The sequence below is a fragment of the Ochotona curzoniae genome, unplaced genomic scaffold (genome assembly GCF_017591425.1).
Source record: "Ochotona curzoniae isolate NIBS_2020 unplaced genomic scaffold, NIBS_Ocur_1.0 scaffold_1852, whole genome shotgun sequence".
Classification (NCBI taxonomy): Eukaryota; Metazoa; Chordata; class Mammalia; order Lagomorpha; family Ochotonidae; genus Ochotona; species Ochotona curzoniae.
In genome coordinates, this window is record NW_024467087.1 from 8,699,911 (window position 1) to 8,725,553 (window position 25,643).

Genomic DNA, 25,643 nt, shown 5'->3' on the forward strand with positions numbered 1-25,643 from the left:
TTTGAGAGCTAGAGAAAGGAGCTAAGAATGCTTTCTTTCTAAACGTGATCAAGGAGGAAAGCATTGGAGGGTCAAATGACAGTAGATTCTCTGAGCTCCAGAGGAGTTAGAAGCACTGGGACTAAGCAGGAAACACTGGAAGTTTATGAATGAGGACCCAATCTAGAAAGATGATAGCAAAGCTAGGATGTCAACTGCTAGGAATGCAAGGAGCAAAAAGGAGTTTGAAAGAGCTGTGAAAAGGAGAGCTCCTTCTTCCTCTTGCTAAAATGCCATACTATTGATCTGAGATGGCAATGTGGCTGAAAAGAAAGGCAAAAATTGGTTTTCAAAAGATAGGCTGCCGATTCTGGCTTTCCCTATACCGTCAGGAGGTGGACAGGGCTCTGGCACCGTTCTCTGAAGATTTGAGAGTGAGTTTCTCACTTTTCTCTGAATTCCCAAGCTCCTAGGAAATGAACATGCTTAAAAGCATGAGAAGATTTGCTTTATTCATGGCAGTGCTGATTGTACAATGGGATTTGGATCGTGGTTCAAAAATGCTCTGCCTTCTCTTTCCACCCTGGCCTGAACTTACCTTGTAAGTCAGTTTTCTATGAGTACTCTTGGTGGAGGAGAGAGGAGAATTCTTGAGGTGTGTAGGTAGACAGACCACAGAGAATGCAAGGACCCCTTCTCCCCAATAATGTCATATATTTTCCCATCAATGGAGATTGAATAATGAAGATGGGATTTAGGTAATGTTTGTGTGTTGGCAGGGAGCATATAGCGAGAGGAGAATGTAGGTTCCTCATTTTTCAGAACTATAAAATTTAATTGAGGGAAAAGGGAGTTAGAGCAAAAGGACATCTCCACAAACACCTGCAGAACACATCTAGCTGTCAGCTTTGCTGCACTACTTCCATGAGTTCACGGTCTCGAGTTCAATTCTCTGCTCAGAAATGCTGTGGGTAGTAGATATGAACTAAAAAGAAAAAAATAGAACCAACTTGTTTATATCTGTGTGTTTGCAGCTTTGTAATAAGCTCCCTGCCCTTCCCTTATATATTCTTGAAATCTCTTCTGGGTGTGTTTGCTTCTGATATCCGTTCTACAGTGACCAACTCCGTAAGTCTACAGGTACCCTGGAAAGACTATGTGGAGGGAGTTTACATGAGCAAACCCTGAACATGCTCACGCAGAAGTGCAGGAAAAAGGAGTGTTAAACTTGCCCTCCTGTTTTCAGTTCCTTCATTATTGCCAAGACATATTCCTTTCCTGCATCACAACTTGTTGCTACACTTGATCTTAGTCAAAAGGCCAAGAAGCGATCACAATTTGTTTTTTGTTTAGCTTCTACATGCATGCTATGGATCAGGATCCCAGAGAAGTATCAACAGAAAATAAAAGGCTCTAAGATCGAGGGCTGAGCAGCTAGTAGGATGCAGAAAGCAGGAACCTCTACACTTCCCATCCCACAGCTGAAGTGTTTTGCTTTCATCAAAGCTTCTTCAGGCCCGATTTACCTCCATGGCTCCTGGAATTTGACCAACAATAGTTACGCTTGCTGGGTGCTGGGAAACATCTTCCTACCTGTCAGAACCAATTTAAATCAACCATTCATCAATTACTTTCAGCAAATTATTATTGATCATTGACTTGTAACAGGAACTGTGCCAGGAGGTGAGAATAAAGTGATGGAGAAGATCTACTTCCAAGTTTTAAGATACTTAAGTTCTGCTGCAGACCTGTCTCTTCCCCCCACCCCTCCAGCTATGTTTTATGCCTCTGAAGGAGTGAATGCTTGGATTGTGGTGCTAAAATTCTTTTCTATCTTTGCCTCCCTTTTCTCTTGTAAACAAGTAGGCAGGAGCACATTGGCATCTTTTTGTTATAACTGCCACCGTGGCCCCTGCAAACCAACCCGGACCTGCCTTGCAAACCTTCAGAGGGTGCCTCTGCTAGAACAAGGAGCATTTCAAGTTTGGAGAGTGTCTTGGGAGAAGCAGCTTTTCCTGTCAGGCAGACAACTATGGAGGGGTCAGGTGATTCCCCTGATGCGCTAAGAAGGCTTTTTCATTACTGAATGTGAGCTTGTTGGGTGGTCAGGCAAGAGGATAGGACTGTACTTGGGTGTAAACCGAGCATTTGGGTTTGTGTCTACATAAATTCTTAAAGGACGTGTAATGGCAAGGAGGAGTCACGTAAAGCTGGTCGAGTGGAAGCTCCAACATAGAGCTGCCCTACGATTTGTGGCTCCAGGAATGAAGTTGAAAAGTGAAAACAATAGTCTGTATTTGAAGATAAGGATGTGAATGTTCTCTGCTGCTTCCTTGGTCTTAAAATCCCTTGTTTCTTTTTACGTATAAATTATAGCACAGGTAGACGACATAACTTGTGAATAGAGGCTGGTAAAAAGCTAGACTTGGTTCCTGAATCATAAGGAGGGAGGCCGCCTGAGTTTGCGCAGAGAAAAGGAAGAAGCTAGGCAAATTGAGACGGGCCACAGTTCAAAGAGGCTCAGCTGTGCGTTTGCACAATACCGTTTATAGTACATGGTCCACGCGCTCTGCTTGTATCTCAAATGCGGACGGACAGATGAGGGGGCACAGAAGAAAGCAGGGTTTGGATCGCACCAATTGGCCTGGAATGAAAAGTCAGCAAAAACCACTGGGTGGCAGCGTGGTGTGCGGGCGCCGCTCTGCAGTGCCGGCTGCTGCTGCTGCTGCCACGGGGGCTGAGCCTGTCTGGGCACCCTGGCCTCTCTAGAACCGCTACAAGTGTCGCTAAACAAAATGTTTCAGCGTGGTGGTAGAGGGGAGGGGGTGTTGGTGAGTCGGACTCCGGGCTAGGGGCCCGGGCAACTTCCTAGAAGCTCTAGCCAACACGCAATCCGGCCAGCTAAGAGTCAAACACTAAGGAAACACCCCCGCCCCGCCACCCCCATCGCCGAGCAAACCCACGCTCCTTCCCCACAACTGCTTCATCCTGCTGCCTCCTCCATCACGGTTTCTTTCTGAATCTCTTTTTCGGGGAAAGGAGAAAGACTCGGGTGATGGGGGCAGTGCCTAAGCCCCTACAGGTGTTAGCTGCGGCCGCCGGCCGGGGACTCGGGGGGTGGGGGGTGGGAGGGGGGCGGTCGGCGGCGTAGAGGGAGGGGCCACCGGGGGAGGGGGCCGCCGCGCGAGACCGTCGCGCTCTTCCGGAGGGTGCTTGCGGCGGCTGAATTTGTGTGCAGCGCCTGTGCCGCGCCCAGAGCAGCAGCCACGGCGAAGATGCGAGGCCATTACCTGTTTGATCCCTGCCGGAAAGCTGGCACGGGCCAACTTTTCCCGATTCGCAGGCCAAGAAGTTGCAAGGACTAGTGGAAGCCTTGGAGGGGCCAGGGCGAGGGCGCGCTCCCCCGCGCGCTGCCTCCCCCCTCCTCCCGCCTGCCGCCCGCGCTCCCGGGCCTCTCCCTGCCCGCGCGCTCTCCCTCCGCCCGCCTCTCTGCTCCGGCCCCCTCCGCGCGGCACAGGGCGGGGGGTGCTGCGAAACTCCGACCCGAGCCACTTGGACTTGCACAGTGTCCTCGGGGCGCAGGGGCCGAGCGCACGCAGTCGCGCAGCTCAGCCTCCGCCTGCTCGTCTCGCCCGCGATCCCGGCCCGGGGCTGTGGCGTCGGCTCGGACCCTGGCAGCCAGCAGCCCGCGCGGGAGCCGGCCCACCGCCCGAGGAGCTCGGACGGCATGCTGAGCCCCCTCCTCGGCTGAAGCCCGAGTGCGGAGAAGCCCGGGCTAGCGCCGGCTTAAGGAGACTAAGGCGGCCAGAGCGCGACGCAGAGCCGGAGAGCGGCGGCGGCGAAGGAGGAGCAGGCAAACCCAGAGAGGGGCAGCACAAGAAGTGGTGGTGGTGGGCGTCGTGGCCATGGCGGCGGCTATCGCCAGCTCGCTGATCCGTCAGAAGAGACAAGCCCGCGAGCGCGAAAAATCCAACGCCTGCAAGTGTGTCAGCAGCCCCAGCAAAGGCAAGACCAGCTGCGACAAAAACAAGTTAAACGTCTTTTCCCGGGTCAAACTCTTCGGGTCCAAGAAGAGGCGCAGAAGGAGACCAGGTCGGAAAGGGCTCTAAGGCTTTTTATATACTTATACGGAGAGAGACTTTACGAGTCTTGGGGATCTGGGGCGGGGAGGGGGCCGGTATGTAAAGCGTAGGTGAGTTTGCTGATGGCCCATGTCTTACGGATGAGGCCACCTACCCGGTGTGCGTGCGTGGGAGACGATTGCTTTCTCGCCTGCTTCGTAACAGTTAACAGGCTTGCTGCATTGCAACTGCCCTGGGACAAGCGCACAGCCTGGGGGCGTACCCTTCCCGGGAGGTGCGCCCTCAGCTACAGACCTAGCACATGTGTGTGCGTGTGTGTGCGCGCGTCCGGTGGGCTCCGGACAGCTGTGACCCAGCCGTGGCTCTTGTGTGTGGCATGAAAATTGCCAGTGTGTTGCTGAGCAGACACCATCCCCGCTCCCCCACTCGCGCCGTTACTTGGAGAATCCGGGGAAACCCCTCTCGTCTTTATCTCTGCCAGTCAGACCCTGCCCTTCAGCTTCCACCCCCAAGGGACATGGGCTTCCGCTGTCTAGGCTTTCTTTTTCTTTGATTACTTCTAAGCTTCTCAGGATGGACTTGACTTGTGGTGCAGCTCTGAAATGTTTGCTGGGGAGGTGGGGGGAGGGATTTCTAGAACCTTGCCGCAAAGAGCTGAGTGATCTGATCAGATCCCTGAGAACTGTGATCACTCGATACTAAAAACGCAGGATTGAAGAGGAAACAAACTCACTGCCAGATTGTGGGTGTTTCTGAACCATTTCAGTGAGAAGAGTCGGTATATTCAGGTGTGTGTGTGTGTGTGTGTGTGTGTGTGTGTGTGTGTAGGGGGCTAGATTTCAGATGGCCATAGGTGTCAGGTTGCGTCAAGGTAAACCTTCAGTGGAACGTGAAGCAAGCATATTTGCCAACCTGAACCAAACGAATCTATTGCAGGATCATCTTACCTTTGGTTACATGAATTTGATTTCCTCATGGAGTATATATTCTAAATGCCCGGGAATGGCAGTCCAAACTGTTGGTTTTCTGTTTACACAAAGTTCTTTCTAATGCATTAGCTCTAAATTAAGCTTCTTTCAAAAGGCTTAAAGTGGTTGCAAAGCAACTTCAATATGTGGCTCCAATAATCACATAAATATTATTTCAGCGCAGGTGTCTGTATTCAGTAAGAGCGGATTTTTAATAACAGCCATTATTGGTAAATTAGGTTCTTGATTAATCTTTGGTGGTTCATAATTGAAAATCATTTTAATTAACAACCCATATTTCAGATAATCATATGTGTAACACTAATTTTAAAATCAAGTATGAACTGATTTTTTTTTTTCTCCACCAACGTAAGTCTTGCTCTCTTCTCACCCATTTTCACCTAGGGATACTTAATAGAATTGAATAGAATGATATATGATAGTTACTTAACTCCCCCATCCCTTTTGTATGGAAGTCTCAGTTTTCTGAATACACGTTTTTTTGATATGGTTCCGGGTTATTTTAGTATTTTCAATCTTACAATTATTCGAATTGTGATAATTCTGAAAGAAACCTTTGCTAACCTGTATGTTTGTTGGCTGGCAACCCCTAAGTCTGTTATTTCTCTTTTTGTTCTACATTGTTAAAAGGCAGGATATAGTATCATTTGCTAACCCATCCCAAATATTCAATGAAACAGGTACCATCTTATAACCAAAGGACAAGCTGTCAGATACTGTAGCCACTATGGGTGAGGGGTGGGGAGGCTTTAGCAGTGCTACGAAGTAGAAATCAAACCTTTCTTCAGTGTGGAGATTTATTCTGAAATTTGTAGTTGGGTTTCTTTCTTCCAAAGGACTCTCGATCATTTGCGCTAAAACATGTAAATAAAATCGCAGTGTTGAATTCTGAATCATTTCGACTTCATAAACACAATTTATCAATAGATTCAAACCATTGTTTTCTTTGCAGAGCCTCAGCTTAAGGGTATAGTTACCAAACTATACAGCCGGCAAGGCTACCACTTGCAGCTGCAGGCGGATGGCACCATTGATGGCACCAAAGATGAAGACAGCACCTACAGTAAGTGACTGCAAAATAAATACTCTATGCCAGCATGTTGTTGATTCTGTGGTTGTTGTATTTCTTTTTCTCTTAAATAAACCATCCTGATAAATCCTGAAGTGAATACCAAGTATGTCCACACTTTAATCCTACATGCACAAGTTAACCAAAAGGAAGTGGACATGAAAATCTGTAAGAGTGAACTAGAGCAAATAATGTTGACACCATCTGAAGAGCAATCCAAATGTCATCTCCATGGTAATCCAGATAGATTTATGGCTGTCCTTTGGATTTTATTACTTTTTTTCCCCACAGAAATTTTACTCACCCACATACTGATCCCGAAATAGTATGTTATCTCTACTCTTAAGAAGCCTCTCTTCCCAAGAGACAGGGGTGGTTTCATGCAATCTTTCACTTCTGCTACACTCCCATCCCCCAATGCACACACAACTGATTGGGATGTTAGCATTGTCATACCTTCCACAGGTGGATAAAGGGATTTCTCCTCCTGCTTTATTTTTAGCCGTGGTTTAAGTAAAGGTGGAACTGGAGACTATAATGATGGACTTGGAAAGGAAAGTATTGAAAATAATACCATTTTTAGTTGTAATTCTTGAAGAAAGTTGATTACAAGATGTCATAGGACCTTTCACTACATACCCTTTATTCAATGAAAATGCAAATCCACAAATAGTGTAGTCTGTTCTTCAATTATAATAATTGAAAATTTTGTGGATTCTGTAGAGTCTGGCAGATCTATAAGTATCCTGTGAGGTTAAATTACTTAATTTTTGAAAAATTCTTTTAGCTTTTGTCAATTGCTATGGAATTTCTTACAGATTTTGATAATTTGGGGAAAAGAATCCCATTGGCAGATCAGAAGCAGCTGAGCGAGATAGGACTGAATGCTAATAAATACGGTGCAGCATTGTCAGAGATACATAGCTATGGAAAACAATTCATTGACAAGGGTCCCAGTTTTAAATGATAAAGTGTCTCACCTTTAGGAATGCTTTTGTAGCTGCAGGAAAGCTATGACCAAAAGAGGAAGTCATGTTTAGTTACCCTCGAATAAATGTCTGTTGATACTTAGGCTGGAAACTCTCCATGCCAAGTAGTGCTTTACTGTTTTGGGAAATGCCTGTAATGTGATTCATGCTTTCCAATGAATCCTAGTTGTTCCTTAATGCATTCTCTCCACTTGAAACCACTAGCCAAGTGTAACTAGAAGGTTATTATGACTCTCATGTATGGGATACTTTTGTATACAAATGATATTAGAAGATGTTTAAAAAGCATATCCTGATAAATAGAATCCGTGTTAAACTAGATTGAAACAGGGGCAAGTCAACCAAACGTAAGTGTTACCATAATGTGGTTTGCATAAATGCCACCCCTAATGACAAGGTAAGGAGCTAGCTTGCTTTTCCATTGAGGACATAACTTATCCTAAGAATTTTCAGTGATTAAAGTAATGTGTGAAAGGGAAAGTGTATCCATCCAAATTTATTCCCCTAAAGCCATGTGATTTTCTTAACAGTCAGTTTTCATCAGTTATTCCAAGTGAGTGGGACAAGAATCTTATTTTTTAACATATGTATGGAATTTCCTTTGTATGTATTTCTGATATTTGTACTTTTCTTAGTTGTCTTATTCTTAGTAGTTTATGCTCTTTATATTGTTTGGTTATATGTCATTTTAATTCCGACATGATAAACAAGATCATGATAAGACAAATCAGTTCACACTTACTCAGACATTCATCTCTAAAAAGATGTCTGATACACATTTAAGCTTACATTATGTAGATTTATTACAGTGGTAAATGTCAGTCCAATGAAATTTCATCATGAGCAAATCAGCCATTATAAATTGTGTATTTCCCTAGGAAAGGAAAAGATGATGGACATTTCATGGTAGTGGTTTTATTGTATGTATCCTGGGTGCAGTGAAGACTATCTTAAAGGTGTAGTTGGCCCTTCTCAAAACTGCAGGAGCACTACCTGTCCAGTGTATCAAGTCTTTGCAATTTATGTTAAGATCCATTTTTAAGTATTTCCTTTGAGAAATTAACCCTAGCTCATCTGATGAAAAATTATGGCTTCATTGTTGTCTTCAGCAAATTCTGAATGCCAACTTGGAACAAAGCTCTGAGGAAACAGTCCCTATAAAGGGATGGATTCCTGATTATTTTAACGTAACCACAATAAAAGAGAACAACCACAAAACAGAGGCTCTTTATTAAAAGCTTTTTCAAAAAAATGTGTTTCTATATATTAGTACACGAATGATATATATCTATATTATTTCATCTTATATTTAGAGTATTTTTAAAGATTTATTATTTTTATTTGAAAGGCAGAGTTATAGGGAGGGGAGAGACAGAATAAGATCTTTCATACATTGGTTTATTCTACAAATGGCCACAATGGCCAGAGATAGGCCCATTCAAAGTCAGGAGCTTCTTTCATGTCTCCCACACATGTGCAGGGGCCCAAGACATTGGGCCCTGCTCCACTGCCTTTCCAGGCTCTTAGCAGAGAGATGAGTTGGAAATGGAGCCGCCAGGAACCACAGGAGGCATCAGCACCTGTTTAGAATATTTTATACTAATTCAAATAATATCGTATGTCAATGAAGAAATGCTATGCATTTAGACAGAGAGAAACATAGGATGATATTGGTCTTTTTCAAGCTCACATGATATAATTTGCAAATTTATTTACAAAGACTGTCTTGAATGAAGACAAGATAGTTAGGTTCATATGGTCAGCCTCTCTATATTTGCTTTGTCATCAAATTTCTGTTTTGGGTTGTTTATTATTTTAATCCAGCTTTATACAAATTTATAATATTTAGTAAAAATTTCATGTTCTATGATATACTTTTTACCATTATTCAGCCACAGATAATCCAGTTATGGATTACCTTTTCTTGTTTCACTTTCTCCTACTGGTGTCTGGTGTTTGAAATTTAAGCATTTAATTGCTCATTAAAATTAGAGAGTTCTCAGAGGAAATGAAAATCACATCCCCCCTCACTTCTGCAAGTACATTGAAAGAACTATAAGAAAGTTCAGATTGATGTAGAAAATGAAGTTTAAAAAGAAATTTTTGATTTCATCTCTCTGCATTTTCTACTACTATGATCAAATTAGGTTTCATAACATACCTGCAGTTATAGTGATCAAGTAACATGTAGTGGCCTTTAAACCAAGCACATATGAAAGTTTTCTTTTGGTGTTATTTATCTCAGAAATGTTAAACTATGTGTTTTGGTATTATGAGATTTAGATCTATTGCTTTTCAAAAATATATTATTGTTTCACCATCAATTTAGCTTTTAAACCGTAAGTGCCTGCTGAACATTTAGTGTGAGCAAGGCATAATCAACAGAAAGTGATATGACATATATGCACATATGTGATACATGCATGTATCATATATGCATCACGTATATGGTATGTATAAGATACTGATATATATGATACATATATGATACATATATACATATGTATATCATGCTGAAACATGTCAGGTTCCTTGCCTGTGAGCTTAATTGTCAAATGTAGCATGAAACTCTGGCTTGCAATCTGTGCAATTATTTTTCCTTTACCTCACTTAACAGAAGAGCACAGTGTTTTAATATGATGAGTATTGAATGAAGTGCCATTGGTGGCATGTGGTAGGAACACTTGTATTTTGAACTGTACAATATGTCCTAGCTCTTCTTCAGTAACACCCTGATTTTATGGGAAAGACACATTGTAGGCTTGTCAAGGAATACATGATTCTTCATTAACATTTCTCATCCATGTTATCCTACCTACCACAGCAGCATATATAAGTAAAATAAATAAATATACATATGGGGGAGAGAGAGAGAGAAGCAGTAACAGACAAACCATTCTTTCTTAAGGGTTGACTCTTACCTTTCTTCTTTGCAAAAATGGAAAGAGGCTGATAGATCATCCACAGTAAAGATGTGAAACAAGACACAAATCACCAATGTTGGTCTGTGACTCCTGAGAGAAAGGTGCACAGGCTATTTTCAAAAGATGTGTGTTGCAAGCACTATGTTTTCTAAATGTACTGCTTTATTTTTATTCGTGGTGTGGGAGGGAGTAGACAGCTGGTAGTGGGAGGACACCCACGGGTTGTCTCCAGTGAGTGGTGTGTGATTGTGAAGGGAGCCTGGATGTAAGTTTCACACAGTCAAACCTTTAAATGAAGAAATGACGGCCTTGTTGGCACCAACTGACTACCCACTTAAGAGCTATCTTGCAGAAAAATAGTAATGAGATTAATTCTCAAATTAATTTTTTTATTCCTATACATTTGTTCTTGGGAGGTTAAAAGCTAAGAGATCTTTCAGCTTTATCTTGGAAAATGTTGATTATTTAAGAAATACTACTCTGGGACCATAAAACTCACTACAAAATAACTCTTCAACAAGGCTTGAGTTTAGGGGTTCTCACTTAGGTAACACTACCAATCATTTGGATGAGGGTATTGAAGTGGTATCACATCTGAGCCTAGTAATCTCTCCTCAGCTGGTCAATCTTAACTGTGCCTGTGAGGATTTTAGCAATTACTTAGAGGAACAAACATTAACTTGAGGATGATGCTTTATACTATCTAATGCACCAATTCCCTGTCTGGTTCTTTGGAAAGAAGCATCAAGAATTCCCAATATTGAACCGTACAAAATATAAAAGTACAGTATTGTGATCAAAATCTTCATTTTTCCCCAGTTGTGTTTGAGAGTGTGTAGTTTCGCAGTTATGTGACAAACTGTGAATCACGTATACCAAAATATAGAAGAGGTCCTGTCTATCTACGTTTGTCCAAGTATACGTTTGTCTTTCCTCACCAATTACATACTGCTTTGGGGAGACTAGGTAGTCCTGCTGGAAACATTAGAAAGCTGTGAAATTCAGAATTATAACATTGTTTTCACATTCTTTTTAAATTTCAGCTCTGTTTAACCTCATCCCTGTGGGTCTTCGAGTAGTTGCTATTCAAGGAGTTCAAAGCAAGCTGTATTTGGCAATGAACAGTGAGGGATATTTGTACACCTCGGTAAGGCCTTTGGTTATGTGCATGTTCTTATGATTCTTGGAAGGAAAACGCTAATGTATGTGTTCAGTGCAGATTGCAGTAACAACAGTGTGTTCTTCGTGAGAAAATGTGTGGAAGGACAGATTAACAGTCTTTAAAAATTATAATTGTTACTGATTAGCCATTTGAAGCTAATAGCCTTAGTTTAAAATGAAAGATTCACTGAAGATTTTTGTATAAAATTGCATTTGGATTGTCTAGCATCAAGTGATTTTTCTTGCTGTTTTATGTTGCAGCTGTGGGAAACAAAGCATGTCTTAACTCTGTACAGCATACATTTATCCGTGTTCATCCCTTGAAGGAATTATTGAGATCTCCCTTGGATCAACACTGGAACACAAAATTCTAGAGATGTTATTGGGGTTCCATTTTAGAGTTTCAGTTCTTATCATTTCAATACCTGTTGTCTTCCTCTATATTACACATATTAGCTTTTTGTCATGTTCAGTCCCACTTTCCTCCTGTACACATTCCTGCTTGTTTTTCTCCTACACATTTTTAGTGAACGGAGTAAAAATTGAAACTTTTTCCTGGGCACAATTATGCACATGGTAGATAATTCAATAGGGAGCATGGGACCAGATGGAACTTTTCTTTAAAAAAAAGTTTCACATTAAATATAAATGAAAAGAGTATAATACCAGGATTAGGTATAGTTCCAGATTAGAGGAGGCTTCCCTATATAAGTGTTATAAATCTTTATTCTCAATTCATGCATTTTATGAAAAGGATAGTGCTTCAAAATAGAGAAAATTGCTTTTCATGCTTTGTAATAGCTAGCCTTAAAAGTGGCTATTACTATGACTTTTTAAACGTATTTCTCGAACTGCAAATAAACACTTATATTTATTGAAGCAGTTTTCTCTCCTCTGATGCCTGAATTTTTCTCAAAGTCCATGTGTATGGAGACTCTTGGCAGATATATTGGAAACCATATTGTAACCCTGTATTTCAGAGGCCAATAAACGAAAGAGATATTGAAGAATCAAACATGGAAAGGCCCATCCATTTGGTAAACCAGGTGATCTGTTTCACATAAAGATAAAAGACTGTGATGAAAAGATAATTATCAGCAAATATTTCAACCATAATTCCTCTAAGTGATTAATCCTTCTAGTTAATAAATACAGAGATTTTATATTTTTTGCTAAAGAAAGATTCTTGTTTGTTATAAACTTCATGAAATTTACCACTTTATTAATACAGCGATTTTATTATAAATGGTAGAAAACAGAATTTATTTTTTTGAATTTGTTACTTATGGTGAGATAATTTAATAATGAAAAATGTTAGTAGGTTTACTTAGATAAACTGACAGCTTGCCTCATGAGGATTAGATGCAAGGGTATATTTTCAATGTAGAGATGGTCTCTGAAACTGGTATATAAACATAAACAAAGAAGTAATAGGAAGGAGTATTGGACATACATTTGTGAAGGAAATTGATGGATGATGTAAAAAAGTAAGTATTGGTAAAATTGGTAAAGTATCTATTAATTCATTGCATTGTGGTAGTCATCATTATAAAGACCTGATGTGAAAATTTAAATAAAAATAAATCTCATGATATTACAGTTAAAAAAATAAGACATATATTGGAAATATTATTTAAGTAAAAGTTGAAAAATACTTAATAAGATAATATTTCAAGTGCCCCAACCCAAGAAATGTAGGCATTATGTATTACTTTTAAGGAAACTCACCTTGAGAATCTGTACCTTTTCATTCAAACTGACCATCATTCTATGAAATTGGAAAATGTCAATATGATTCCTAGAGAATCAACCTTGTAAATTGGTGGACTTTGTTTACATGGTGGGAATGTTAATAGCAAGATGTGGGGCACTTTATGTACATTTATTACTAAGGAGCAAAGATGCATGATTAATGACCATGGAGTTCATATAGGAAAACTTACTTAGGTAAGAAATCATTTAAGGGTATATTTCTAGTTCTTCCCAATACTCCTTACTGATTATGGCTTGGAATTCTTTCATATTGTTTATCCTTAAGTGGTCTCCTAATTTTGTTGCCATTTAAATTATAGTGTCTGGACTATTAGGATGGGGCTTTGGCCAAATGAATTAGTCAAGAGATTTTGCTCAAAAAGAAAAGGTTAATGCAACATCATGTTTTATCAAAAGGAGAGGAGAACCAGAAAGAACCACTCTTCCTTGCACAAATCCATGGAACTACTTCTACAAAAATACTGTGACATTTTGGCTAACCATTGCTTAGCAAACCCAAGGTAGAACAATGCCCAGATGAGAAGGCAGAAATGAAGGATGTAAGGGACTACTGATGTTGGCAATTTGAAAACTTTTGAGGATGGAATTGCAAAGAATCCTGAAAATGAATGACTAGAATCTGCCTTAAAGTGGCTGCACTGGCAATGGTAAAAAGGAGATGAATTTCTGGGTTATCTTAGAGGTTGAATCAGCAGAATTTGATTGCTGATTGAATTTGGAAGAAAAGCAGGGCTGCCATCTATGATTGAAAAGATGTAGTTGCCCCTCACAGTTAAGAAATAAATTGTCTTTAGACAGAGGCTGCTTTTAACAAATTTGAAAAAATAGTGCTCAGTGAGTTACCAGCAGACATGAGAGCAAAAATTTGACCTTCTGGTGTTTGGGTTGATAAACTCTTCATACCAAACTGGAATAAAAGAAACAGTTCATATTTGGGAAAGACGTTTCCTGAGGATAGTTTACAATAAATATTTGAAAATTTTGACTTGAAATCCAAGAAAGAGATGTGAGCAAGTGATAAATCTTAGAAGTTTGTGGAAATACAAGGTGCTTGATGCCATATAAATAGTTGAGAAAATATATAGCACAAGAAGAGAAGAGTTTGTCAAATATTTGGGGAATTCTAGAATGAAAATGGCCAGAAGAGAGAGAACTAATTTTGGAAAATATAGTGAAAAACTAATTGAGCATAAATTTTGAGAATTTAAAGAGATTGCAACGCCAAATGCTACTAAGAAAGGAAGAACTATGAATTTACCTATTAAGATCTTTGGTAATCTTGAGAAAAACAATGATTCAAATAGCGGAAGGAGAAGCCAGAACATAGTAACTTAAGAAGTGAATGGCAAGAAAGGAATTAGAGACAGTAGGCATTAAATTCCCAAGGTAAGGGATCATAATTTTGAAATTTTAGTAAAGGAATTGGGATTGGGGATGAATCTAATTGTTCTTGGAACATATTTTTTAACTGAATGAAGGAAGCCAATAACGAAAGAGTATTAAAGACATAGGAGGCAGGATCCTTCATAGAGTGGATCTCCAGAGGAGATGAGATTAATGGAATTAAATGTGTACCTGAAGGATTAGATTCATTTTCTGCAATAGGAGACGATGCAATAAATGTAGCTGTGCATGTCCTGAATGTGTAAGTGACAGACCAAGAGGCTGAAACGATTCATACTAGAGACCTTGTGTTTTGCCATGTAAGTAGAATAGCAGGTCATTTGATACAAAGTCAGAGGCATAGGAATGGGATTGGTGAACAATAGCTATTTTTGGAAAGGGGTGAAGTACAGTGTTACAACCAGATTATGGGAAAGCACTGTCCATGTACAGCCACACCATCACTTGTTTTTGTGCATACAATTTTATTGGAACATAGTTACTCTATTCATTGACTTACTATGGCTGCAACTACAATAACATAGTTGAAGTTTCAGCAGAGATCTTATGTGCCACAAAATCAAAATCATTTATTAAATTACTGGCCCCTTTGACCAAAAGAAAAAAAATGCTCATTCATAAACTCAGCAGAATCACCTGGGGGCTTGAAAGAAGTTCCCACTTTTTTCTACAACAAGAAAAACTTATCAGAGTATCTGAAGATAGCGTGTTTTCTGAGGTTCTTCAGCTGCTGTTAATATATAGTTTGTGTGGAAACCACTGAGATGTGGCTAAGAAAAAATGGCTGTCAAATAGCACTGAAGATGCTACAGTGAAGTTGAAATCACAAACTTTTATGTGCTTCCTGCTTTATCCCCAATTTCTGCCACTGGTCTTTTCCTGTTCTTGCAAGAAAACTACATTTACCCATCTGAACAGTTATTTTTCTAAGGAGATGGAAAGTGCTGATGTTTGGAAGAACATTCTTTTTGTTCTTTCTGTCCTCTTTTACATTTCTGCTTTGATCCCCTCAATTTAAAAATTTCTTAAATAATTACGTTCACTCTTGTGTTTGAATAACTGAAGAAATACCACCTTCAAGTTCTGGAGATATTTTACTCTCCGAGGTCAGTCTCAGGATTCTTACAGTGTACCTTTCCATCCCCTTTTTCTCTTGCTGCCATGGGGCAGACTTGATGGAGGTGCAAATGGCAGTAAACAAGCGTCTGTGACACAGAGAATTATAATCAGAAATTATTTCATAATATATTTTTGCCATAATAAAGCTCCTTCTGGAGTGATGAGGTTATTCTTCATACTACGTGGAGAACTATATTCTTATATTTGGTTTTACTCAACCAGTTTTTAGTTCTACATAAGCCTGTAAGAGTTTCTCAAAATTTCATAATGTAAGTATTTCATAGCCAAAGCTGCTTATAATTTTTTCAATACATCTTGCAGTAAACATTAATTCTAGGACATCAAGAGCATTAAATATGAAAATGTATCAGTATTTTAGTGCCTATTATACAAGTGCAATATCAAATATTCTATGGAGGATAGTGAAAACTCAGATAACCTAAAGTTTTATTTTGATTTTTTTCTTTTAAAAATATAGAATCATTCAGTTTATTTCTTGAAGATTTATTTATGTAAGTGAAAGACAGTGAGATAGAAATAGAGGTAGGAAAGAGAAAGAGTGGGAGAATATCTTGAAGTCTTCTTATCTTGTTAACTTCCCAAATGATTGTAATGCCCAGGGGTGAAGCAAGTCAATACCAGGATCCAACAACTCCATCTTGATCTCATGTGTGGGTAGCTGGGGCACAGTGCTTGCGCCATCTTCTGCTTCCTTTTGGCACATTAGCAGGGAGATGGTTTTGAAATGTAACAATCAGTCCTCAGAACAGGGCACATATGGGATGCTGGCATCATAGGCAGCAACATAACATACTGTGCCATAACACCAGCCATGAGCATTATTTTTATTTTGATATGTTGCAGAACTTACAGGAGCAGCTTTGCACATTTAATTATTTAACTCTTATCAAAGCCTGCTTAAAATTCCCAAAGTATACAGTGATGGCTGGGTTGTGGCAAGGGCAATAAGAGTGTATATAAAAGTAGAAATCCCATGGATAAATTTGCAGAGAGTATTTGTGGTAGTGATGTTACTGTCATGTGTCACGTTCACAAAAGTACTTCAGCATACTGGATTCAAGATTAGAAAGCAGGCCTCTGTAAGAGTCTGTGTAATGCCATGGAAATGAGACCCGAGGAAAGCAGTCAGACTTGGAATTTGAGTTAAGTGGACGTATTTTCCTTTTCTACTGCTTTATTTTTCATCTACTATAAACTTACCAAATTTCTTTGCGCATCACATGAAATTGGCCATAGATATATCTCACAGTTTCTCATAATGCAGACTCTTTCAGGGGAATTACTATCAGAAATAGTGACAAATAAAAAAAAATACCAGTCCACTAGTAGTGTGACACTTTAACTTTGATTGCTTTTTTTGTTTTTTATTTATAAACAGTGTATAAAGTTAGCAAATTTCATGCATCTCACAATACAGATTAGGAGCATAACAGTACCACACTACCTTCTCTCTTGCCTGTGTTCTTCACATCACCTCATCCTTCCTTCCTTCCTTTTTAAAAATAATAGTATACTTTGATTTTACTTCAAAATCACAGGATTAATATTAACTGAGTAAAGATTTCAACAAAAAACAAATAGAATAAAAATACTCTGCTATTCCTCAATAAGATAGACACTATGTGTCAGAATTCATAAAATCTTAAAATGTCAGTTTTGCACATAAACATTATATTGTTTTGTATTCTATGTATTACAGCAGATCAGGGGATACATATGATATTTTGTCTTTGGAATGGCTTATTTTACTAGGCATAATGGTTTTCAGCTGCATCCATTTTGTTTAGTTGCATTTGAAGAGAATGTCTTTTCTCCCTAAAATGATTTCAGTTCATTTTGTGAAAATTAGTTGGCTGTAGATATGGGGGTTAATTCTTGGAATTTCTATTCTGTTTCATTTATTTTAATGGTCTGTATTTGCTAGTATCAAACTGCTTTGATTACAAGTGCTCTGTGGTGTGTTTTGAAGTCAGGTAATGCGATGCCTCCAGCCTTGTTTTTGTTTAAGATTGCTTAATCTATTTGGGGTCTTTTGTGTTTCCATGTTTCCATTCTCAAATGTGATGTCCTTCTTGATGGTTGTACTAGTTTACATTGTGGCCAGTGGATTAAGGTACATTTTTCCGCACATCCTCACCAGGATTTGTTATTGTTTTGATTTTTTTTTTTCCCTGCTAATGGCTGCTGAAACTTCCAGGACTGCATTGAACAACACTGCTGAGAGCGGGCATTCTCTAGGTTTTTCCCATGTAATATGCTGGTGGGAATAGTTGTTTTTTTTTTTTTTCATATATTGCCTTGACTGTGGTGAGGAATGTTTCTTCTTCACCCCATTTATTTACTATTTTTTAATCATGAAAGGATATTATATTCAATGCTTCCTCTGCATCTATGGGGATGATCAAATAGTTTTTATTCTTCAGCTTGTTAATGTGATATATCATGTTTATTGATTTGTGTATGTTGAACCATTTTTGTATGCCAGCGATAGATTACATTTGCTCCAGGTGAATGGTATTTCTGATGTGTTGTTGGATTCCATCAGGCAGTATTTTGTTGAGACTTTTTGCATGTATGTTCATCAGGGATATTGGCTTATAGCTCAATCTCTTGTATCTTTTTTCTGCTTCTGGAATTAATGTGATGTTGGCATCATAGAAGGAGTTTGGAAGGATTCCCTCCCTTTCAGTTGTTTCAGATTAGTTCCTCTTGAAAAGCTTGTAAAATTCAGCAATAAAGCCATTTGATTCTGGGCTTTTCTTTGTTGGGAAGGTCTTTGTTACATGTTTCATCACTTAGTTATTGATCTATTTCAGTTTTCTCTGTCATAGTTCACTTTAGGCAGCTCGCATATGCCAAATATTTACCCATTTCTAGAAAATTTTCCAATTTTTTGGCATATAGATATTTGTAATAATTCCTGGTGATTCTTTATATATGTGGTGTCTATTGTTATGTCTCATGCTTTTCTGTGATTTTAACGATTTGGGTCTTTTTTTTAATAGTTGTGACAATAGTATATAAATTTTGTTATTTTTTAAAATATCTAGTTTTTCAGTTGTCTGATTGTATGTTTTTATTTTAATTTTATTTATTCTCTAATTTTAATCATTTCTCTCCTCCAACTAACTTTGGGTTTATTTAGTAGTTGTTACTCGAAGTCCTTGAGATACGTTGATGGATAATTTTTTAGATGCTTTTTTGATTTCTCAGTGTAGGTACTAATTAACATAAAATTCCCTCTTAGTACTACTTTCGCTGTTTCTCATGATTTTTGATACATTATACTGTTATCTTCATTCATTTCCAAAATTCATGTTTTTAAATTTTGCTTTAGATTTGTTTCCCATTGTTAACTTGGCAGTGGGTTTTCAGTCCCTTGGTTTTGAATATTTTTTAGAGTTTCTTAAGATATTTATTTCAGACTTCATTCCATGTTGGTTAGAAAAAATATAGTGTGAATTTTAGTTCTCTCTCTCACTCTCTTTTCTGTTTGATGAGGCTTGCTTTAAGGTCTAGCACACATTGTATTCCAGAATGAATTATATGTAGTGATTAAAAGAATATGTATTCTGTAATTGTAGGATGAAATGTTTTGTAGATATCAATTAAGTCTATTTGGTCCGTAGTAAAGATTAGCTCTGTTGTTTCTTTGTTACTTTCTATCTCTTTGATTTGTCCATTGATGAAAATGGGGTGTTAAAGTCATCCATTGCTATTGTATTGTGATCTATGTATCAGTTTAGACCCATTATCAGTTATTTTAAATGGAGTCCTGGCTTTTGGCTCATATATGTTTGCCATGGATACTTACTCTTGATCCTTACTATACAGTTACAGAATTCCCCCAGTCTTTGTGTTGAAGACTCCCATAGTAACCAGGTACCAAGGATCCATTGAGACTGCTGAGCCTACCCCGCCCAAGAGGACAGCAGAGCCATTCCTAGTACCAGCTACCTATGCGTGCTCCACCTTGCTGATTTGAGCCCCGATATCTGTAGCAGGATAAGGAATATGTGTACCTGAATCTCAAAGGATGCAGTGCCCCTGCCAAACTATTAGCATGGGTTCAAAATGTGGAGTGCAGATCTGCCCTCTTTTAAAATCCATTGTTCATGTACACATGCACAAATGCTGGTAAATGCTATAGCTGCCAATGACCGTCATTGACTCTTAGATGGTCTTATGCCTTAATTGGTCCTGGCATTCCTATGGAAGGATCAGGAAGAAAGAAGGGAGCTCTTCCCATATGATGAATCATGCATACCCCACTCTATGCCCTGGCTCCAGTCTGAGTCCAAGTCAATGTTATCAAGATTCGGTGTCCGGCAGTATTACGTGTGTCACAGAGTTTTGCGGTTGGCGTGCTTAGAATCCTCTGGCTTGCACTAACCTTAAAAAGTTGCTAACTCCTCACTGGTCTGGGAACCTGGATAGATGCATGGGGTTAAAGAGAAAGTGAGCCTTTCTCATGATGATCTGTGAACATCCTGCTACCATGCTGTAGCCCAAGTCCAAGCACAAAATCAGTGCTGTCCATAAGATTCTGTGCTTGACAGTATTGCCAGCTATCATGGCTGCAACAATCTGCCCTACCTTGCTCAGCAAGCAGTGGTATTCTCTAGGCACAGGCTGAGGGAGCCACTTGTGGTGATCCAGCTTGCCTCTTGGGAGTATCTCTCAGCTGTCCACAGTGTTTCCTCTGCCAGCTTTTCTCCACCTGCTCCCTGAGAATGTGCTTCTTTCACATCTCCACCAGCTTCCACTGGTCAAAATAAGCAGGTTTTTTTCCATAGTCATCCAGCTTGGAATCCCTCTGTTTTTCTTCCCCACCCCTCCACAATTTAGGTTTGCTTTCCTTTAAAAAAAATGTCCTGTGACTCATGTTGATTTTAAGAATAAGTTAATATGGATTTCATGCCATTTTAAAATTATTTTATGAATTTTTAGTAACCATTATAAAATTTAGCCTATTGAAAAAATTTTAGGGATCATTCATTACATAAACTAAATCTTAGAAATAGAAATATGAAGTGGAAAACCTTTCCGTGTGACTTTGCCTGCTAAATACTACTTTTGGAGACATATTTGATTACTGAATTTTGTTTATAGCAGGGTCCTTTAAGAAGTTCATGGAAATGTATACTATGGTATATTATATGTATATTATATACATATGTATTTGTTGGATATATATGGATTTAACATTTTTTGTGCCCAAATTAATATTATATTTTAATATATTTGTCTAAAAGCTGTTTGAAGCTCACTTCTTTATGTAAGCATGTGTGAAAATATGCACACTTACAAGATATGCTCAGTTCTGGGCAGGAATATGCAAGTTTGAGACATGACATTTGACATATAATAAAATGGGTATCATGATATTGCTATTACTCTCAAAGATACTGACATTGAGATTGTTAACATTTTTCATGCCTTAAGAATGGATCTAATATCTCTCAGTTCTTGGACTTTCTTGCCTTTATTTATATTTTCCTAATTTCAGCCTTCCTAACTTAGTGACCTTAACATTTGATGCTGTGGTATTCTAGGATGTTGACTCTTTTTCCTCTATTATGTCTTTAAAAATGAATTTACTGATTTGTGACATACAAACCAATAAGGCACCGATTCTCAGTTTTGTCTCAGTAGTTTTTGTTAACTAAGTTGTACACTATTTAAGAATGCTTGTATCACTACAAATGATGAAATTAAATCATTTACTGAATTGTCCTATCCACTTCCTTAAGGCTTTAAGGCGACCACTGTTATAATTTTTCTCTCTCTCTCTATATATAATATGATATTATATGATATATATTATATCACAAATATATAATAATATGTATTATATCATACATATATACTATATACTGTAGATATAGTATATAGTATATATTAATTTATATGTTATATATTATATGTTATATACTGTACATATATATTACTTTGGAAATTTCAAAAAATTGAATCATATAATATTTGAACATTTATGATTGGCTTTTTTGATTTACCAAATATTTTAAGGTTCACAAATGTTGTGGCAATTATTATTTGTTCTGTATTTTCTATAGATGCACCACATTTTGTTTTTCAAAGTCATCAACATGTATATTGTTGCTCCAGATACCTGCCTAGCTATTTCCTTCTCATTGTTCCTGTCTCCAGTGGAATGGTATTCCTTTAAAAGGCCGTGTGTGATGATTCACTGTCTATATACACTTAGCTTCCTAAAGGCCTGAACACTATCAAATTATTTAGTGTGTTTGTTCCTCATATTTTCTCACCAGAATGAAGGCATTTTGAAAATACATATTCTATTTATATAGCTTACTACTGTATCCCAAGTACTTTGGTGAATGCCTGCGATTGAATTACTACTTAATATTTGTTGATTGCTTAATTGGTCAAAAAGAGGAATATAGATATGGATATATGAGCACAATTTTGATTCCCTTTACTAACCTTTTTATTTTCAATTAATTTTAACTGTATAGGGTATCCATAATAATGACACACTTAGAAAAAGTTTCATATACTCTTCACTGATGCTCATTTTACCACATTGACAGGCAGCGTGATTGGAAGCACAGCTTTGTCATGATGCCAAGCACCCTGATAAAGTCTGCAGGCTTCCAGAATAATTCCTTAACCTGCTGTATCACAATGTCTTCAAAAATGCTTTCTCCCTTCAGTATATGACGCAGATATCACATTAAGTTGGTGTGTCTTATTCGTTTTCTTTAGAGTATAGTATTTCCACAATCATTTTGGTTTTTTATGTCCATGATATTTTGAAGGGAGGAAACCTCCAACATCCATTCCTTTTAAAATGCTTCCTGGTATGAACATGGTAGCACATAAGACTAAACCCCTGCATGGGATGCCCTCATCTAAATGAATGCTTAGAATCAATTCCCACATCTGCTTCTATTTATCTCCCTGCTGATGCACTTGGGAGCCATTAGATGCTAGCCCAGGCTCTCCGGCTCCGGCCACCTGTCTGTGATGGAGTTTCTGGCTCCTCTCTTTATTCTGGCCCAACTCTGGCTATTGCCAGAATTTGGGGCATGAACCAGCAGGTGGAAGATATTTGGCTCTCTTTCCTACCATTCTGCCTGTCAAAAGAAACAAATTTCAAAAAAAATTGTATAATCTTGAGTTTTATGATTGTTTATTGAATTTAAGCTGAGTATGTTTAGATAGATAAATAGTCTGTGTGATTTCCACCTTGGGGCATCGCATCAGTAGAAATGCAATGTCTTGTATGTAAATGATGCCAATTACAATAATTCAATCAATATTGTCTGGTTTTCATGTATGTTGCTCTTAGTAGTTTGGAAGTGAGTTTTTTTTTTTTTTAAGATTCATTTATTTTTATTGGAAAGTCAGATATACAGAGAGAGGAGAGACAGAGGGGAAGATCTTCCATCTGATGATTCACTCCCCAAGTGACCGCAACGGCCAGTGCTGTGCCGATCTGAAGCCAGGAGCAAGGAAATTCCTCTAGGTCTCCCATGTGGGTGCAGGGTCCCAAGACTTTGGGCCAGCCTCATCTGCTTTCCCAGGCCAGAAGCAGGGAGCTGGATGGGAAGTGGAGCTGTCAAGATTAGAACTGGTGTCCATATGATATCCTGGCAGGTTCAATATGAGGACTTTAGCTGCTAGACTACCACACCGGGCCCTGGAAGTGAGTTTTTACTTGCAGCTACTAAACAATACATTGATACATGTGAGTTCTTTGTTCTGACCAGCCATTTTATGTTTTTATTAATATAAAGAGAACAGATTTTATATATTTCATATGTACATGAAATACAAAAATATAATGATATGTGCAGCCCTCCTTTCTTTTTAAATTTTTGAGATAACATTTTTAATTTGCTATGTAACCACAGGGTTAATGCACCACTAAATAAGAGCCGAGTTTTAAGCTTTGTATTTTCAGGAATTCCATTTTAATTGGTCAACAAATTGAGAAATGATCAATGATTCCAAGATACGTCATATAAATTCACTCATATTTGATTGCTGTAGGAAAATAGTTGTTTTTTCCCCAAAGTAAACTAGTGTCACGTGAGCAGGACACTTGGGGAATGTGTGTAGCATGGCTGTTCAGACACCCAGGTTGTATGTTAGGATATGTGGGTTCAATCCCTAACTCTGCTCCTGACGTTAGCTTCTAATCAGTGCACACCCTGGGAGGCAACAGTGATGGCTCACATACTCGAATCTCTGTTGGCCATGGAGAAGTGCGTTACATTCTAAGCTCTCAGTTTTGATCCCTGCTCATCCCCAAATATTGTGTGCATTTGATCAGGAAACCAGCCAATGAAACATGAAAGTTCTTGCTGGCTGTCTGTCCCTGACTCTTCCTTCTTCCCTCTCAAAATGTAACTAATTTCTGTAAATACAGTACTTCAAAAAAAGATGCTCTGTGTCCAGCATTCTAGTCACTGGGCATTTAATTAATGCATGGTTATTTACATTGTCCAAGAGAAACTCAAGTATTGTATGTGTTTGAATTTTGTGTTGTGAGTCCGGGAGTTATTTATATTAAGATGCTACAGGTGTTCTGTATGTTTACATATTAACTGTGAACTTCCTATTTGGCTGATTGGTTTCCATCCTCTGGTTTCAGTGAGGCAGTTGAAGCCCTGCTTTTCAAGTATGTGAGTTTACATTTCTTGCTCATATTCTAGTACAAAAGAGATATTTTTTTCCTTTTTAAAAAAAGATTTATTTATTTTTCTTGCAAAGTCAGATAGATATAGAGGAGGAGAGACAGAGAGGAAGATATTCTGTCTGATGATTCACTCCCCAAGTGACCGCAATGGCCAGTGCTGTGCCGATCTGAAGCCAGGAGCTCTTCCGGGTCTCCCACACAGATGCAGGGTCCTGAAGTTTTGGGCCATCCTTGACTGCTTTCCCAGGCCACAAGTGGGAAGCTGGATGGGAAGTGGAGCTGCCGGGATTAGAATCAGCGCCCATATGGGATCCCGGTGCATTCAAGGTGAGGACTTTAACTGCTAGGCCACGCTGCCGGGCCCCAGAGGAGATAATAAAGTTTAGATGAACTCATTGATATATTCAAAATGAATGCACTCATATTGTGTAAAAAGTTTCAGTTATATCAAATAAGTATATGAGCAAGTACATATAATTTAACTTATAGTTATCATCATAGTGTAGAGGTTTATGATTTTAAAAGAATTGAATGGAGAATCCTGGCTTAAACACTAAAGCTCTTTAGCAAGTGAAATTGATTTAGTCATAAAAGAAATATGTTTAAATAAACGAGCAGTATAATATCCATTATAAGAGTCTCCTGGCTTCAGGATCGGCATAGTATCGGCCGTTGCGCTCACTTGGGGAGTGAATCATCGGACGGAAGATCTTCCTCTCTGTCTCTCCTCTCTGTATATCCGTCTTTCCAATAAGAAAATAATAAAAATAAATCTTAAAAAAAAGAGAAAATGATTGACAGCAGACAAAAATGCTAAACCAGAATGAGTGAATACAACTAAAAGATGAAGGAATCTATAAGTTGCTATTAAAACTCTTCCTTATTTGTATAGTGAATTAATAAACTACTGAATTTGTGATCATTAAGATTAGAAATATATTAACTATAAAAACTTAGGTTATCAGTTTTGCTGTCTGCATCTAGCATTTTAATGCAGTTTCAGATGTTTAAGAGATTGAAGACTTTTGATGTGCATCTTTGGTCACAGAGATGGATTGTGGGATCATAGGAATCATATGCACACATATTTCTGAGTGTTTTCACTAGTAATAGAAAATATAGAAAGTAATTGTTTTGCAGGAAGGAAAGCAGAATAAACAAGCATTTTGTTACTGGATGGCTTTACAATCTCAAGGAATTCAAATTTTTGTTTTAAAGAGGTACTCAGTGTGTTGGTGCTGTTAAGCTGGAAGTCATGAAAGTTATTGGAGTGAAAAATGTACAGAGGTGGTTATATTCATCTTATTTTTTGGTGAAAATACCAGTGAATCCAAATAATTTTCAAGCTCAAAATATATTTCATGATTCTGAAAATATTTCATATGGCTCTTTGCAGTTAATTGACATTTGATGAAAATATGAAAGAAAACTTGGATTGGCATTA

The 25,643-nt window shown here is 38.5% G+C and overlaps 1 protein-coding gene across 4 annotated transcripts in view; it reads left to right on the plus strand.

The window, feature by feature from the left end:
* The window catches only part of FGF13 (fibroblast growth factor 13), a 492,935-nt gene that overhangs the window by 402,316 nt on the left and 64,976 nt on the right, over positions 1-25,643 (plus strand). For 3 of the 4 annotated variants that reach the window (XM_040999498.1, XM_040999500.1, XM_040999501.1), the window contains 2 exons: positions 6,003-6,113; positions 11,076-11,179. In XM_040999498.1, the coding sequence (XP_040855432.1) occupies positions 6,003-6,113; positions 11,076-11,179 (215 nt within the window). Of the gene's footprint in view, positions 1-3,222; positions 4,072-6,002; positions 6,114-11,075; positions 11,180-25,643 lie in introns of those variants that run through there. The other variant, XM_040999499.1, reaches the window with a different exon arrangement.